The following is a 19,036-nucleotide window of genomic DNA, read 5'->3' as shown; positions in this document are numbered from 1 at the left end:
CTATCAGCGATGGCGCACAGTGAGAAGACGTGTGCGGGTGGCATTATACCCTACAGGAACTCAATACAAAGTGCAAACAAGAGCGTGTGTGCTCAGTCACAGGGGTCCACACAGCACCGCCCCTAACATCCGGGGAATGCATCCAGGAGTTTCAATCCTGTTGGCACGCGGACTTTTGTCCCCGTGTGAAACATTGATTTACTCAAAAATTGGAAGGGAAGGAGTAAGCAGAGGAGACTCTCCCACAAAATCGCCCAATCATCTATGTGTCCATGTTCCCCATCTGTGATGGGGAAGAATGAGGCTGAAACTAGTCTGCGATTCTGTGCAGAAGAGCACTTTGCAATCTTTATTTTTGCCACATTTGAGTTGTAATAATAAGTGGCTGCTCCTCAGAGGGAGACTGGCCCATGGGAGAAGTGGGTAGAGTTTGGGGAGAGGGGGCTGCCGCCCACACTCGTGCCTGACTCTACCCTTGCCTTTCAGAGACGCCATCTTGTCCTAAAGTCCCGATATTATCCTACACCCCACTCTATCTGCAATAGCCCACCCCTTCTTCGACCCCTTTTCTCTTCCATGCTCTGCTCCTTTCCTGGTTTCATTTGCTTTCCCCTCTATATTCCTTATTTTTTATGCCATTATTTCCATTCACATTTAATTTTTTCCCCACTTTTTTAGCATTTTCTGTCCTCTTTCTTTTAGCCAACTCCTTTTCTCTCCTTCATTTCCTCCTTGGCTCTTTTCCTCCCTTTCTCACCCTCCCTGTCTCACAATCGCATTCTCTCTACCTAATCTCTACTACACACCCTCCCCTATGTTCAACCCCACTCTCCTCCCCACTCTCCCCCCCCACACTCTCTTCCCGTGTCTCACTTTCCTACCTCAGTCTTGCCTTCCCTCTCTGAGCCTTGGTGCCTATATGCTCCTGAGGGGGTGTCATCCCCCCTCACAATGTGTTCCCTCCAAACGCCCCCCACCTTAAAAACAAAGAAGATGCCGGATGGATTTAGAAGTTTATTTGCAGGATTAGGGGGGAGGGCCCCCGTAGAGGAAAGCAAGAGGATTGAGTTAGTCAGGGAGAAGAGAAGCAAAGGGGAGAGACCCATGAAGTCCATCCAGTGCTGTTGTGGGCCCTCAATGGCTGTAGGGTGGTGCTAGGATCCAATGACTGGAAGGGACTGGTCTTTCTCATAGCGCCGGGTGGGCCGCAGGTCTACTCTAGGCGTACTGCGCAAAGCCCATTTGGTTGTTGCCCATGTCGTAGACGGAGTAGTACTGGCGCAGGAAGACATCACCCAGGATCCAGAAGGGCTGTCCGTTCTGAGAGGGCAGGTAGGTCTCCTCCACGCCGACGGTGCAGTAACCGTTGCTCTAGGGTTAACAGATCAGAAATCAGTGGTTAGAGCATTTGTAGCAGCTCTGATAGGTCTGAAAACCAGAAACCTGCTTCCAAGTTTCACAAACACAAATGAAAACCCAAAGGAACTTACAGGCAAACCCTAAATAGTCCTTTTTAGAACATGGTTTCACCAGGGTTTGTCCTGAGGTAGACCACTTTGCGCACATCTCAGAAACCCTCCATGTGACGTCACTCAGGAAGGAAATAACCACACACAAAGACGTCCCACTGCAAGTGAAGTCTCTTGCCTAACACTGGGGCAGTCCTGCCGGCCTGTAGAAGTATCCACAGGCCCAGCACCTTGGCACCTTTGTAAGGATATTCAGGTCGAAATGGGGGGGAGGAGAAAGGTCAGGCTTGCTTGAACTGTGGCTGAACCTGCACAAGCCCTTTCTGGGGGTCTGCAACGATGGGACATCTCCCAGTTTCTCTATTTCCCAGCCCACTCTGGGGAATGCAAAGAACCTTCTTGCATCACTGTGGCCCTTCCACCATCTTGGATCAACATGGGGCATGAGAGTGGCTTGACGGGTTTACCTGGAGAATGTAGGCTGATGGCGGCACTGGGAAGGAGATACCGTTGATGGTGAAGCTGATGGTTGGGAGGCTCTGCACGCTGCCGCAGTCTACCAGGAACTGTGAAAAGGAGAAATGGGATTTACTCTAGAGCCGTGATGGAGCTGTCTCAGTGGAGGTCCTGCTCAGCTGCTCCAGCTCTGCTGAGCCATGCCTCGTAGGCTTGGCTCTCAGACTGAGTGACCCTAGGACTCACCTCCCCATTCCCACCCTGCTGAGCTCCCAAGGTCTGCAGCAGGGACCCCATGAACTGCTGGGGGACGGTAAGAAGAGAGGTTCCGGTGTCGACCATAGCCTGGCAGCCCTGACTGCACCAGCCGGTTGCCTGTCCATTGATGGAGAACCTGGGGAGGGAATGCAGAGCATTAGAAGCTTCAGGAATGCTTTGGGACCAGCATCCGGGGACGCACAAGTTTGACATGAGCAACACGGATTGCCGATTGGCAAAGCTGGAACTCATGCCTAATATCACCATAAGAAGACTAGTAACTGTGTTTCCTGCAAGTTGTACTTCCGTATGGCACAAGTGTAACAGTATCGGTACTCGTGCAATCCCTAATTTACAGTATATCCAGAAAGTGAACAATGTTATTATTTATCAGACTTTGCACTGGGTAGGATGCAGGCGAAGGTTCATCGTTCAGGGGCAACTTGCCAACCCCAATTCTAAAACTCATGTGTCTGTACGAGGAACCCAATGCACTGCCCCCCATCCAGACATTACTGCTATGAACAGATTTCTATTTCGCACTTGTGTCGATTAAAATGATATTTTTTAGAGCTTCGTAGAAAACTGGCCAGTCAATAGATTCCTAGATAGAAATGCAACACATGAATAATCAGTAAACGCCGGGTCATTTCATCAAAGGGTTCAGCATAAAAGGGGAGCCATGTATCTCAACTTGTTACAACAAATGATTAGACAATATTTGTTCCATTTTTTTACATATCAACTGGTTACAGCAAAGATTAGCCGACATGTGGATCATGTTTTGCAGTCATGCTCTTCATCAAGGCTAGACGGAAGTGTTAAATAACCGAGCACGTTGTTATAAGTGATAGTGAACATTACAAATGGATCATTTTAGCAAATGCAAATGACATGTTAAAGTCTGGCGGTAGAAAATATCTACTTATAGATTGGCCACTTGTTTCGGAGTCCCCTGGGAGTGCTCACAGTGCTTAGTGGTAAATCTGAACCCAGTCGATTGCGCCAATCTCAACCACTGTTCCCACTCAAACAGCAACATTCCCACTTACCAGCACTGTTTTCCCTCAGCAGCACTGTTTCCATTCAACAGCACTGTTTCCAATCAATAGCACTGTTTTCCCTCAGCAGCACTGTTTCTTCTCAATAGCACGGTTTCCAATCAATAGCAATGTTTCCACTCCAGCACTGTTTCCATTCAACAGCACTGTTTCCACTCAATAGGACTGTTTCCACTCATCAGCACTGTTTCCACACACCAACACAAATTAATGAATTTATTTAATGTGATTTAGTTTAAGTAAATTAAACTTTACACATATCAAAAAACAACCATACACAATGAATAAAACAGAATAAAAATAGAGTACACAATATCGATATATATACATCCTCACATGATTACAGTTATCAAGATAAAATACTTTCCTATATAAACCACAGGAAATGTTAAAAAGAAGAAATGAATATTGCCTGTAAAAAGTTATGCTGATAATCAATTCAGGTTAACCTCAGTCACAGTTAGTGTAGTTATATTTTATCACATTTTATAGCAGAGGGCCCAATTTCGATTCAATCCTTGTCCATATGTTGTGTAAAGCCACTAATAGGCTCATATTCCCAGAGTTTATGCAATATAGCCAAAAAGATCGATCGCCAATGGCTCCTAAATTATGTACATATTTGGCTAACATTGCCTGGATGGATTTGGCCATGACATGGCATTTAGTTAATAAATGTCTCGCAGTCTCAGGAGTTTCTGCTTGTCTGCAGAGTCGACAAATTTGATCTTCTATCGGTATTTTTGCTCTACTTCCCAAGTTCATCCTAGTGGGGAGTTGTTCCAGTCTTAGCAAGATGATGAATCGACCGAGTCTAATTGCTGGGCAGAGATTTAGGTATGCCTGGGGCTTCATGAAGTCATAGGCCCTCATTACGACCTCGGCGGTAGCCATGCTGCTACTGGCGGCATGGTTGCCGCCGAAATCGCGTCCGGGTCTACGGAATGAGGAATTACCAGGCCATTCTGAGTTCGGAAGGCCCGGTAATTCCTCCCTCCAAGGACCTGGACCCGGTTCTTCCCCATTCCCATTTCAGCCCCCATAGGGCTGAATGGGAATGGGAGAGGGAGCAAACAACGGGCCATTACGAGTTGGCCCGTTGTTTGCTCCCTCTTCCCCTCGCGGGACCCGGTAAGCACGCCTGGTTTGACCAGACGTTACTTACCAGGTCCCGTGAGGGGACCTCGTAATGAGGCGGTACGGGGTTAACAGGGCCGGCACCTTTTACGGCGCCGTTAACCCCGTACTGCCAGGCTCTTAATGAGGCCCATAGTGTCTGTGGTGGACAAACTGGTATCTCTTTAGCTTGCTCAGATGGGCATAGTTTTCTCGCCAGTCCCATAAGGCTACCCGCTTATGGAGCGCATTTTGCACTGCTTTCGAGTAGCTAGTTCCTCTGTGATTCCATCCTATCTCTGTTAGTAATTTGATCATGGGTTCGTACAGTTAGCTAGTGGTGCAGCTTTTACCAAGTTCCTGTCGGATAGTTATCAATAGTGGGTTGGTGGAGCCGCCAGTCGTCCTCAAGAAAAAGTCTGCTCTCTTTTTTAGGACAGTAGCTTTTAGAGAGAGGAGACCGAGTTCAAGCCTTATAAGGGCCATTGGGACTCCAGGCAGTAACCCCAGGATCCAACGCCAACATTTTCCTTCGATAACCTGGAGCCAAGCCAGATCCGATGTCCATAGTGCCTCAAGGCCGTAGGTGATCATTGGAGAGAACACTTGGATGTATAAGTGCCGTGTAGCCCACATTGTGAATCCCCTGTTTGTAGGGGAAACTAGCCATAAGGGCAGACACTTGAACGACTTTGGTTATACGCGTTTGTCTGCATGCGTTATAGTCACCAAGTGGTTCGAATTCGATCCCCTGGTATCGATAGCATGGTGTGTATGCTATGCTCGTGTTGCCCACCATGAGGTTGACCCGGCTGACTCTTGTGTGCGTATATCTGATGACCTCGGTTTTGTCACGATTAACCATCAGCTCGTTGTTCTTGGCATACTCCCATAGTGCTATAGCAGATCTTCTGAGGCCGCTTATGGTGTTGTCCAGCTGTACCAAGTCATCTGCATAAGCTAACACAGCACAATGAGAATCTCCAATTTTAGGAGTGCAGTTGTTAGCAGCCTAGATTACTACTGGTATGTCGTGCACATATAGGTTATAGACCAATGGTGCAGTGACAAACCCTTGTTTGACTCCCCTATTTTGGTAAACCATATTAGTCAGATGCCCTTCCTGATCTAATTTGAGCCTGACCGTAGTATTATGATGGAGGAGTCTGAGGTAGTATAGTAATCCCTTTGGGCACCCAATGGTTTCTAATTTGAGCCACAGCCTGTCTCTGGGGATGGAATCGAATGCCGCCTTAAAATCTGTATACAATGCGTAAAGTGGAGGCTGCTCCTTGGTGTTTCCAATCAATAGCACTGTTTCCACTCAATAGCACTGTTTCCACTCAATAGCACTGTTTCCACTCATCAGCACTGTTTCCACTCATCAGCACTGTTTCCACTCACCAACACAAATTACAAATGCAAATTACATGTCAGAGTTAGGCGCTACAAAACATCTACTTATACATTGGTCACTCGTTTGTTGTAAATTCTTTCCTCCAAATTGGATTCTTCTATGATGAAATATTTGATGAAATTACTGAAAACTCTTTTAATGTGCAAATATATTTACTGTCCTGTTTTCTATGAACATTTAAGAAAGATAATTTTACTCAACACAAGTTTGCAACAAAGATCTTTTAATAAGAATAATGTTTGGGTGTGGCTCAGTGAATTGGGTTTCTAGTTAAAAAAATGAAGGTATCAAAAATAATCTGATGATGGACCAGTCTGTGTGATGCATGTGGACCCACTGACTCCGCAGTCCCAGAGCCCAGGCTCCTTCATTAAGCCCACCTTCAAACATGTGCAGAGACAACACTTCCACAGCTCATGCCTGGAACTCCGGTGATCAGAGGCGTAGCCAGGGCTTTCTAACAAATGGGGCCTGAAGCTAATGTAGTTGGGCCTTGCCCGCTCAGGCCAACCCTGGCTACGCCTCTGCCAGTGCTGGACTTTGGCCCAATATAGGGTTTAGGAGGTAAAGGCAGAAGCAGAGCCAGGATTGCCTAATAATAGGGGCCTGAAGCTAATGTAGCTGGGTCCACTGCATTGACATTAACATCTGTGAATGCCCACACAGCCCTGCTGTCTGGGCATTTACAGATTTTCGGTGGGCCTTGCCCTCTCACACTCTACCCTGTCTATGCCTCTGGGGAAAGGTGGACCACACGGAGAGTGGGAGTCCCCTGGCAGTGCTCATAGTGCATAGTGGCAAATCTGAACCTATTTGATTGCCCCACTCTCAACCTGCATTTCCACTCAATCGCTCAATTTCCACTCAATGGCACTGTTTCCGCTCATCAGCCCAGTATCCACTCATCAGCACTGTTTCCACTCAATAGCACTGTTTCCAATCAATAGCACTGTTTTCCCTCATCATCACTGTTTACTCTCAATAGCACTGCTTCCACTCATCAGCACTGTTTCCATTCAACAGCACCATCATTTCCACTCAATAGCACTGTTTTCACTCATCAGCACTGTGTGACAAGCAGTGGACAAACGTACACAGGGTGGTGGTGAGAGTGGCAGTGTCTAGGTCTTGCTTTAGGAAGATCTCGCACCTGCTTATAAGACCCCCCCCCCATAGAATATTGGAATTATTTAAAAAAAAAATGAATGTGAAGAGGTAATGAATGCTTTGCGCTTGTGAACATGCATTGGTGGGGTGTGATCTATGACCTGAAGTAGCAGATACTCCCTCTTCCCTTCTCTGCAGGTGCACTTTAGCACCACCTTTACTTTAAGACCTTTCCAGCATTGCCCGCTGGCTTCTCCATTCAAGAGGTGGCGATTGGAGAGATCCAGGAGAAGCTCAGAGGGTAGGTTGGACATTAGAGACCTCAGAGAGGTGGAAAGGTAGACTCACGCGTCAATGCCAATCTGCCAGTAGAGTTCCTGAGTGACGGGAGCCCAGTAGATCTGCCCAGTGTAGAGGCTGCTGTCGACACCACCAAAGATGACCTCACCGGATTGGCTGGAGAGATAAAGTGGGACGATAGGAATAGATTGGTTAATCGCAGAAGCCACAGGACAGTGAAAACATGTTCTATGTAACTGACATTGCTGCAGTCCCACACACCTGGCAGAAACAAGTAAGTGAGCGACTCAGACCTGCCATGCCACCTTTCAAGCAAGACCACCTTGTCCAAAATACCCCTTGTCCTTAATTTACCAAGATAAAGCAGCTGTTTCTCCTCTGAGCTGGCCACCAACTCTAGCCATCCCACTGCACCTCACCTAATCCCGCTGAACCTCACCTAACACCACTGCTCCTCACCTAATCCCGCGGCTCCTCACCTAATCCCGCTGAACCTCACCTAATCCCACTGCTCCTCACCTAATCCCGCGGCTCCTCACCTAGTCATGTAGACGCTGAAGATGGGCTCAGTCAGCAAGTTCTGCTGCAGCATGCCCTGCATCGGAGTGGTAGCTCCTCCGGCTGAGAGAGCAGGGTAGGCCATCCCGAAGATACCTTCAAACTGGGCATAGACAAAGTTGGTGCCAGGCTCGTTCACACTGAGGCCAAGTTCCTGGTTGGTGATGCTTAGGCCCTGGACCTAGAGGGGGAGACAATCAGAGGAGATAAGACGGGCATGAGTTCAAATCCCAATAGGGACGACTCAACATTCCATGGTTGACGCATGCGCCTCCCACGCCACCTTCAGGGGCTTCATTCTTCTGCTCTATCTCTTGTGTTCTCTGGGTTGCGCTGAGGGGACAAAGGATTTATTTCGGCACCAAATGTTCCTTACCTGGGCCTCAGGGACGGGATGTTATCTCTTCATATATCGCTCCAATTCTCAGAGGAGACCATTCCTTAATTGGGCGAACGTGGTGCAATATCCCCCCCACATCCCGCCCCCCAGAGTCACACTAAATACTTCCTGCAGAACATTCCTAAAGACCCTTCCTTGTTGGATGGATGAATCTGATGCTTTTCTTCCACCCTGCTGCTCCAGGAGGTCCTGCCTCTTTGGATAACTGGGGCAGAAGGCTCAGCGCCCCCTTCCCAACGCTCCTCCAGACCTTCCACTTGAGGACACTGGAGTGGGAGGCTCAGCCCCCTTCCTAAGGCTCCTCCAGAACCTTCTCCTTAAGGGCACTGGGGCAGGAGGCACAGCCCCCTTCCCAAGGCTCGTCCAGCCCTTTCTCTTATAAGAAACTGGGACATGATGCTTAACTCCCCTTCCCAAGGCTCCTCCAGAAGATTCTCTTTAAGGAACCTGGGGCGGGAGGCTCAGCCTCCTTCCCAAGGCTCCTCCAGACCTTTCTCTTTGAGGACACTGGGGCAAGAGGCTCAGCCCCTCTTCACAATGCTCTCTCAAAACATTCCCATTTTGGCAATTGGGGGAGGAGGCTCAGCCCCCTTCCCAGGGCTCCTCCAGACCTTTCTCATAGAGGAAACAGGGGCAGCCGGCTCAGCCCCCTTCCCAAGGCTCCTCTCGAACTTTCTCTTTAAGGACACTGGGGCAGGAGGCTCAGCCCCCTTCCCAAGGCTCCTCCAGAATGTTCTCTTTAAGGACATTGGGGCAGAAGGGTCATCCCCCTTCCCAAGGCTCCTCCAGCCCTGTCTCTTTGAAGACACTTTGGCAGGAGGCCCAGCCCCCCTTCCCAAGGCTCCTCCAGCCCTTTCTCTTTGAGGGCACTGGGGCAGGAGGCTCAGCCCCCTGCACACGGCTACTCCAGCCCTTTCTCTTTGAGGACACTGGGCAAAGAGGCTCAGCCCCTCTTCATAATGTTCTCTCAAAACTTTCTCATTTGGGCAACTGCAGGAGGAGGCTCAGCCCCCTTCCCAAGGCTCCTCCAGACCTTTCTCTTTGAGGAGAATGGGGCAGCAGGCCGAGCCCTACTTCACAAGGGTCCTCTAGCCCTTTCTCTTTGAATGAACTGGGGAAGGAGGCTCAGCCCCACTTCCAAAACTGCTGCAGCCCTTTCCTTTTTGAGAAAACTGGGGCAAGTGGCTCAGCCTCTCTGCACAATGCTCTCTCAAAACATCCCCCTTTGGGTAAATGGGGGAGGGGCTCAGCCCCCATTCCCAATGGCTCTCAGAGACCTTTCCTCTTTGGCAAAGTGGGTCAGAATGCTCAGCCCGACCCCATCTCTTTCAGTATCTCTGAGACCTTTGGGGGAAATAAGGACAGTAGGCTCAGAACCCCTTTCCAATGCTCCTTGAGGCCATTCATCTTTAGATAACTGGGACAGAAGGCACATACCCCTTTTCAGTGTTCACAGACACCTTCCCTATTTGGATAACTGGGGCAGGAAGTGCAGTCCCCACTCCTAAATGTTCCCTGAGCCCTTCCTGTTTGGGAAAATGGGTCGAACGGCTCATTCCCTGCACCTCTTCCAAGGCTCCCTAAAACGTTTCCTCTTTGGGTAACAGTGGCAATAAGTTCTGTCCGACTCCGCAATGTTTCCTTCCCTTAATGGGTAGCTGGGGTAGGAGCCTCCTCCCACCTCCCCAATAATCCTGGGCACAATTGAACTTTAGATAACTTGGGTAGGAGTTTCAGTCAGCCTCCCCCCCCACCCTTCTCTCTGTGTACTTTACTCTTTGGGTAACTGGAGCAGGAGGCTCGGCTCAGCCCCCCACCCCTTCTCCCTGTGTACTTATCTCTTTGGGTAACTGAGGTGGGAGGCTTGTCTCAGCCTCCCACCCCTTCTCCCTGTGTACTTTACTCTTTGGGTGACTGGGGTAGGAGGCTCGGCTCAGTACCCCTCTCTCCTAGTGTTCCCAGAGACCATTCCTTTTTGGTTAACTGTGGTAAGAGGCTCAAACCCTCCCAAATGGTCCAAGGGACCTTTCCTTTTGGGACAATTGGGGGAGCGGGCTCCTCACGGATGCTCCCTGAAACCTTTCCCACCTATGGCAGAAGGATCGCCCACCGCCGACCCTCCCCATGTTCGCAAGATGTTTTCTCATTGTGTTGATGAGTCAGGATGTTTGTCTTCCCCAATGCTTGATGCGTGACTTCTGGCTGTTTTGGGTTATGGACAAAGGAGACTCTTCTTTTTGATGTTGTGACCAAGTTGGTTATCCCTCCCCATTCTGGATGATCCCATAGAGGGCAGTGTTACCCTCACGGGATTCCCCAGAAAGGTCAGAGCATGTTGGGGTGATTTGACAACGCGCTCAAATCCTTCCTCAATGCCCCCAGAGAGTACATTTTCAAGGAGTTTAGAGATGGCATTCTTTCTGACCCATGCTTTGTTACCGGGGGTCATGTCTTTTTGTGTTTAGCTGATAACTTGCCAATCTCAGAGAAGCCTGAGGTGGTCAGTCTGCTATGCCAGAAGACCATTCCGATCACCCGTTCCATGCCCTCCCTGCTTCCCTCTAAAGCTACCCACAGAGTGATGGTACTTACGGTCACTGTGTCATAGCCAAACACGCCAGTGAGGCTCCCGCTGCCATAGGACATGGAGAACTGCTGGTTGTTGCTGGTGTAGGTTGACGACTGGCTGGGGTCGAAGAGCGGGTGGTTCTCTAGGGGAGAAAAATGAAAATCATTCAGCTCAAGCAATCCCCGGATGCTGCTTCTCTCTGATGGAACATTGGGGGATGGGGTGGTGCATGTCAAACCCATCAGGTCATATACATTTCCACGTGTTGAAAGCAGGTGATTGGAATGGAAACAACCATCAGCGATACCCTAAAATGCCAGATATGGAATGAGAGGGGAGACCATAGATCGGGATTGTGGAGGCCGGTCATATTCTTTTTGCATTAAAACAGATATTCCAGCACAGATAAATAAAATAATACACCACTTTCAGTGGACACCTAATGCACAAATGCCTATTGTGCAAAGCAAATTCTACAGAGGGAGAGCGCTACAAAGAAATCTCGACATGTACGGCTGCGCTTTGGGTCTACCAGAAACTCTCAAGATCTATGCGATGGATGAGAATGTCCTCCACTCCGAGCAATTGGAAGGCTCACCTCTTCACTTTAATGGAGGACATTTTTCAGCACTTTAAGACCCAGCGGGAAAGTCCCTGTGCTCTGTTTGGCTACAGTGGGTGACCTGCAGCAAGCGGGCACATTTAGTGCTCACTGATACTCAGAAGTAGTGGTACACTTACGGCAGGCTGAACTGGAACAGTACGTTGAGGCCACCCAGAGGTTGGAGGAACCAGTATCAAAGAGGACCATGAAGTTCTGGGGAGGAGTCCCAACACTTATCTGTCCATAGTAAGCAGCCTGAAAATGAAAATGGGAGAACAAATTAGGTAAAACCCTTCCTGTGTGAGGATCAAAAAGAATGATGGTGTAATGTGATTCCGTAGTGATATTTGTGATGCATTTAGAACTCAAGAGCAGAGGTAGATGCTCTAATGAGGAAGCTTGAGGAATTCTTGGACATTAGATGCCTCTAAAAGGCTTGCGGGACCGAGCACAGTCAGTCACATTTAAGACAGACCTGGCATGTGACTGACCCTGCACCAGCCGTACTGCCTTTTGGAGACGCATCATTGCATGGAAATTCTCAGTCAATATGCCCTCAAACCAGTCTGCCTCTAAGAAGACCAAGCTTGATACTCACATCCATGTTCATGGGCTCGTAGACAACAGCAAAGTCGTTGACCTTGTTTAAGTTGTACTTGATTGCCGGGTCCCTCCTGTGCGTTCTCATGAAGTCGTCAAGTACGCCTTTCTCCCTCATGGTTTCCCGGATGGTCTTGAATTTTTTCAGAGGGACCCTGAGAACGGGAGAAATGGACCAGCACTATCAACTGACCGGCAAAGTCAACGGCATTTGTACCGAAGCATGAGTCCACATTTCCATTGCTACTTCTTGGTTGTCCATCTGTAATACTCTCTAAAAATACACTGTCATAAAATACCATAAGGCAACCAGCATTTAACAACACACTCTCAGTGGAGAAACATAGCACATGGTAACAGATCCCAGGAGAAGCATTGGAGATAATAGTGAGGCAAAGTGAGTAACGTACACCATACCGATCGCACCCTCCAACTCTTTCACTTACTCGCCATCCCCCAAACCTTTCAACATCACACCCATAGCCCAATAAACCTAACCATCCACCATCTTTCACACTACTGTCACATCAACCGGACGAATGCACAACTGCATTCCCCCAGGAAAGGTATCCATGGAAAACATCTCGCCTATCTGGGAGCCATCAGTGCTGAGTTCATGCAAATGGTTAAGATGGCAAACATATAACATAATTCTATGTCTGGATTAGACTCTTCACGAAGTTTACATCTGTGTTAAATATCACCCAACATCACCCCTAGTGGCCTGCTATTATGGGGGGACATCTTTTCAGAAGCCTTTGAAGGGTCTTACAGTACATGAGTTGCAGTCATCCCTTGATCTGCTCCTCTGAGAGCTGCAGCCGAGAAGGCCCATAATCACCATTTGGTGATGCTCATCTCCAATGGTAAACATGGAACACTGCACACACAACATAGCTTGTGATGGAAAACCCAAAGGTTGACAGTAGCTATACTCACCGCACCAGCCCCTCCGAGAGCTTGAGGGAGACCGTTGTAGGTGATACCCAAGCCCACCACCTAACAGCAACAACCTGAGTAGGCGTGCCCTTCGCTCACAATCCTAAAATCTGAAGAACAGACTAAGAACAGCAGCTCCACTTCTCAGACCAGCCCCTCCGAGAAGTGGGGGCAGTCCATTGCCATGATAAGCCACTTCGTGATCCCTAACTCCACCACCCAACAGTAACCATCTGAACAGGAGTGCCCTCCACTTGCAATCCTAGGATCTGAAAAACAGACTAAGACTAAGAGTCCCACTTAACAAACCAGCCCTTGCGAGTGGTCGAGGCATACCACTGTCCCGATGAGCCACTTCCTGATACCCAACTCTACCACCCAACAGGAACCATCTGAACAGGAGTGCCCTCCACTTGTAATCCGAGGATCTGAAGAACAGACCAATGATATGATATGATAAGTCATTTATAACGTGCCTGTACGCGTGTTTCTAGGTGCGACAAGACAAGGTAGGGAATGCAGTGGGAGGACAAAACAACGATCTTACTAGGCCTTGTGTCATTCAGATCATGCAAGTGCGATAACGCAAAGCGCAGGGGGGAGGGAGAAGGGTGTAGTGCCAGGGAAAGGGCAAGTGCAATCAGGGCAGCATCGCTCTGGGTAAGTGCAAGGAGGCAGGGGACTGTAGGGTTACAGTTACAGCCCCTAAGTGCATGGCAGGTCCAGAGGCAGTGCAGGGGTGGCTGGTCATGGAGGAGCCTGGTACTGAGTGAGACTTTGAGGGTAGCCAGGCCACCAGTCAGCGCAGCAGACAGGTAGGTCAGCAGGGGCTGCTAGAGGGGAGGCAGGCAACATTGTGAAATGTTCTGGTGATGGGGAAGCTGCTAGAGTCCTAGAGCATTATAAACGTTTCATCAGTGTATGGCAACAGTTTATAGACCATGAAAAAAGACTGTATGGTACTTGCATGCCCAATTAGACCGAAGGTCCTAAATTTGGCTAAGGAAGTGGTATGCAATGTGTGGTTAAAAGGTTTTTCTTTATGGGAATTCATGTGCAACAAGGAGAAATACTGGTGTCCATGATGGTAGAATTTAAAAAAGGGGGAAGTCTGGGTACCAAATGTGCAGTCACCAGTAGCATTTAGCAAGTGATAATTTACCCTCAGCGAGTAAGTAATAGGATGCTGTTTGTATATGTATCATGAAGGTCGTGAGTGACTTTCGTAGCTTGCAACTTGAACTTTCTGCCCCTGGGAGAGGTATAGGAGGAGCAAGGGGTAGAAAATGCAGAAACTTCTAAATGTTTTGAAGCTTTCTGCATTACATTATCTATGAATTTTACTGTTACCCTTAAAATGGAAATATAACAACCTTATTTTCTGGCTAGTAGCTTGCAACTTGCGTCTTTGCCCCCTGCTATCTTGGATGGATTCTGAGGAGTCGGCCCCACACGTTCCTATTGTAATGTACCCCCACAGCCCCATATGCGGCTGCTTCCTGTCCAATACTCCCCAGATAGTTGGAAAAGTAGAAGATGGAGCATGTGGGATGCACAAAAGGAGCCTGGAAGATGGCACACTTAGAGGCAGATCTCCCATTACCTACACCATAGTGGTTTGACTAATGTGGAGGACACCTGACCTACACACCATCATGAAGATGCCGGACATGTTCCTTGGGGGAAGCTTCATGTGAAGGGACGGTTTCCAGAACGAATGGGGTGCTGAGGCCTCACTGCAGCTCAGATCAATTATCCAAGAAAAGAATGAATACATGCCTCACTAGACCAAGCTACTACTAACATGTTACAATACATGGCAGCATCAGTGGGATGTAGACACCCCGGTGCTAGAGAACCGCATTATGCACATCTAAATCAATGAATGCTAAAGTTGGAGAGGAGGAGCTAGACATTGACAATGCAGAAGAAAAGTTGATAAAGGCTTGTGATCAAACTAATGTGACTAATCCTCGGATGTCATCCCTTCTCGCCAAGGCCAGGCAGGTGAAGCCTATCCTCTCTCCTTCCCATCTACCCCCATACTTCAATGTGTGTAGGTAGGGTAGGCAAGCTAACCTCCTGAAGAAGTACTGAGATGAGGAAGAATAGGAGATACATAAATAGGGGCTTCTGGCAAAGTACTGGGACGAAGAAGAACACTATTGACTCCTGGGAGAACAGTCACTGCAGTACTATGACGAGGAAAAAGTGCAGAACAATACAAACTACTCTGCAGAACCTAGATTATCACTCTAGACAAAGTAGGCAAAGGCAGGACAATCATATTATAAAAACTGAAGGAAGACTTCATTGTTTGTCTAACCCTCCCTGGAGGACCCACGAGAGCGAAGGAAGCACGACCGGAAGCGTGGAAGCAGTCCAGGACGCCAGGAAGGGAGCAAGAAGGTCTGATGCCAGTCAGGGAAGAGGAATGATCTGGCGAACTGGTGGACAAAGGCGTGTGGTGATCCTGAAGCTGGAGAAGTGCAGAGGAAAGGAACCGCACAATGAGAAGGAAAAGGGAGACTGCAGAGCCACTGCGGTCCCGTGAAAGTCCTTGGCAGCCCCAGAAGACCTGCGGCTGCCAGCAAACACCCTGGAGAGGCTGTAGCCCTCAGGGACCATGAAGCAATGTACGTGGTTGGCCGGAAAGGCGTTAGGGGCCCAACAAGGCTGTATCCAGTAGAACAGGAGAGGGAGATCGCCAATACAGGGTCTGGGACCCAAACCACAGTAAAGAGACGATCTTATATAGTTGGCCATCTGATAGCTCTTTGAAGGAGAATAACCCAAGTATATCCATAAGGACATTAGAGAGGAAATGCGAATCGGGGATCCGCACCCATATAAGGAAGATCGCCACTGCTCTTCATGGTCACAGTACCTGGCAGGGTATTGAACTAGGAGGGCTTTGAGACAGAACCTGAGAAAGACCTGAGGAAGGAAGACATTTCCCTAGGAGTGGTACACTGTAAAGAAAACCGGAGAAGGACCTCAGGAAGGGAGACATGGAAGACCAGTAGTCCCAATTATCACACCAGCTTCTTCGAGATGTGCAAGCAGACCACTGCCATGATGAGCCACTTCCTTATATCCAACTCCACCATCCAACAGGAACCATCTACACAGGATTTTCCTCCACTCACAGCCCTAGAATCTTAAAGACTACTCAGACCCCACTGCTTGCATACTCACCTCACCAGCCCCTCCGAGAGCCTGAGGGACACCATTGCCAGGATGAGTTAATTTGTGTTACCAACCTCCACCACCCCCATGACCCATCTGAAGAGGAGTGCCCTCCACTCACAATCCTAGGATCTGAAGAACAGACTAAGACCAGCAGCCCCACTCAGCAGACCAGCCCCTCTGAGAAGTGGAGGCAGACTAGTGCCATGATAAGCCACTTCCTGATCCCCAACTCCGCCACCCAATAGGAACCACCTGAACAGGAGTGCCCTCCACTCACAATCCTAAGATCTGAAGAACAGACTAAGACCAGCAGCTCCACTTATCAGACCAGCCCCTCCGAGAAGTGGAGGCAGACTAGTTCCATGATAAGCCATTTCCTGATACCCAACTCCACCACCCAACAGGAACCATCTGAACAGGAGTGCCCTGCACTCACAGCCCTAGGATCTTAAAGACTACTCGGACCCCACTGCTGGGATACTCCCCTCACCAGCCCCTCCAAGAGCTGGAGGGAGACCATCACAAGTTGAGTGAATACCCAATACCTGACTCCACCAGGCAACAGGAACCAGCTCACCAGGATTGTCCTCCGCTCACAACCATATGCTCTTAAGGACTACGCTAACCCAAGTGTTGGCACACTCACCTCACCAGCCCCTCCGAGAGCTGGAGGCACACCATCGCCACAATAAGCCACTTCATGATGCTCAACTCCTCCGGCCAACTTCTCCAACGTACTCTATGGTCAGTACAAAGGGACTGGGCTCAAGTCTCCAAGTCAAACGTCCTGCCTTATATTTCCAAAAGACATGACGCCCACTCCTTGCCCATGCCCAATCCTGTCTGCTGCCCTTATCTTTATCAGGTTCTGCCCACAACTTCCCACAAAGCGCACTTGCTTTTTCTCCTTCGGCTTGAAGGCTCGCCATGCTATCTACTTTTTCCATGTCTGAACAATGCAGTGTATTTATGATAATAAGCGATTGCTGCCAATTCCAAGAACAGAAAAGTGACCGTCTACCTCCATCAATGGCACTTCGCCACCTAGTGACTCTGCACTTGGCACGCACACTCCCCGGTGGCCAGATGAGCTGAGTGCAAGAGAGTGCAAGAGAGTGCAAGAGAAGAGGACCACTATCTCACCCCACTTCTGGAGCACATCCTCAGAGATATATAAACCTCCCTAACCCTGCCGCAATCCAATGCCCTGCTGAAGTCAAGCTTGTTCTCTTATGCCGCGTTTATACTGTGCCAATCGCCACTGTAATGGTCTTAAGTGCCAGTAGATTGTCCGAGAAATTGGCATATTGCGTCCTCTTAAGGGGTAACCCGACCAAAGTCTATGGAGAAAGAAGTGAGGGGTAGGGAGGATTTGGGATCGGAACAGGAAGCACAGAAGTAGCAGATTGGGAAGATACAGTCTGGTTAAGGGAAAGGGGCCATGGTCGTATGTGCACCGATATGCAAAGGCCGCAATATGTGCTCGGGAAGTCCTTGGTGTGTGGGCCAGAATTGTCAGGTAGCATTTTAGGCCCCCCCTGCAAAACCCCAGAGATATAATCTTGCAGACCATCTGTCAGGAGTACAGAGCCAAGGATTGACTGTGTAAAGAAGAGGAGTGCGGGAAAGCCACAGTTGAGGAGTGCACAAAGGAACAGGATAGAAACTGCCTGTGCATGTGTTCCCTCCACCCCAAGCAGCTAGGAGTGCCGGGAGGGCATCCTGAGGCCTCTTATATGAGGGTGGGCGTTGAATTGTGCTTCCTCTGGGCACAATGCCTCCGACCCTGCTACCTGCAAGTTCTAGAGGGTTGCTAAGTGCTTCATACCGATGGCACTAGGGGGGCTGGAGGCTTGGCTCCTCTTGGGCGAAGGCTCGGCGCTTGTTGGAGTTAATCTGCATAATACAGACATGGGCATCTTTGCCAAACTCTTCTGTTACCAGAGGGCAGCAAAGGAGTTGAGCATGGCTGTAGAGTCTGATTACCAGTGCCCCTTTCCAGGTCCACTCGAGGCGCTGTGGCCCTTTAATGACCTCGCTGCCGCTAACGTATTGTGTTTATTTATTTATTTGGGAGTTTGTGGAGTGCCACGTGTCACCTTCCAGTTGCTTCACAGCGCTTGTTGGACTTGTAAAAGGGATGTGACGTTAAAATCAAACGACATGCCAGGACATGATAGATACCACACTGTTCCACAGCACCCTGCATAACAAAGCTGGCATCAGGACCCAAACAAAAGTGAGTGCGGGGTGAATACATTGACTAATGAATAAAAACTCCCTTAAAACCAAAAAGTGACTTTCAGTTGCAAAATCGACATTGAGAAGATGATAAACACACAAGGATGGAACAGATGCATTGTGGGATCAAGTGGAAGTCGACCAGGACTGTGTGTGGTGGGGGAAAGTGTAATGCGTGTGCGAAAATGAGCTGAAAAACATGGCGCTGGCACGCTGCCATTTTTGGACATTCACCTCCAAAACGTAATGAAAGTCTACATGTATGTGGATTCAGTTAAGAGGCAGACATGGATTCTGCAGCGATTGCAATATTATATTCTGAAATGGATGAGCTCACTAGAAAAGAGAGTTGTTGTATTGTTCGCTAAAGGACGAGCCAAGAAGGGAGTCAGAGTAATGCAGGTGCATTGATAATGGGTGCTGGGAGTGAGCGCGCGGGAGACAAACTGGGTTTTTCCACGAACAGCTGGATTTTTCCACTCTGTGCCTTCCATGCTTGCTGTCTGTCCTTCGGCCGGGTACGGTTGGAAACCTAGGAGGGGCAGGATATTTGGTCCCATAAGAGGAGAGGTATCCGGATGATAGAGAATTGGAACCCGGGGGGATGAAGTCTCGCTGAGAGGGAGGACGCTCCGCTCCGGACCCCGTTAGCACGTGTGACATCTCTGCTTACTTGCCTTGGGCCTGGGTAGTGTTGTCATGGCAGAGATTACGTTTTCTTCTGCAACTACACTAACGCTGATGTAACT

The 19,036-nt window shown here is 49.0% G+C and overlaps 1 protein-coding gene across 1 annotated transcript; it reads right to left on the bottom strand.

The window, feature by feature from the left end:
* Nucleotides 1-1,001: 1,001 nt before the first annotated feature.
* Nucleotides 1,002-16,748, bottom strand: LOC138520053 (gastricsin-like). The gene is made up of 9 exons (XM_069632583.1): nucleotides 16,693-16,748; nucleotides 11,914-12,070; nucleotides 11,453-11,570; nucleotides 10,735-10,853; nucleotides 7,724-7,923; nucleotides 7,233-7,340; nucleotides 2,172-2,319; nucleotides 1,937-2,035; nucleotides 1,002-1,371 (listed from the first exon to the last, which is right to left on the bottom strand). The coding sequence occupies exons 1-9, from the start codon at nucleotides 16,746-16,748 to the stop codon at nucleotides 1,219-1,221; spliced, it is 1,158 nt and encodes a 385-aa protein (XP_069488684.1). The 3' UTR covers nucleotides 1,002-1,218.
* Nucleotides 16,749-19,036: the final 2,288 nt, after the last annotated feature.

This window comes from Ambystoma mexicanum, chromosome 13 (assembly GCF_040938575.1).
Source record: "Ambystoma mexicanum isolate Mex_15411 chromosome 13, UKY_AmexF1_1, whole genome shotgun sequence".
NCBI lineage: Eukaryota > Metazoa > Chordata > Amphibia > Caudata > Ambystomatidae > Ambystoma > Ambystoma mexicanum.
This window is presented reverse-complemented; position numbering and strand designations above follow the sequence as displayed.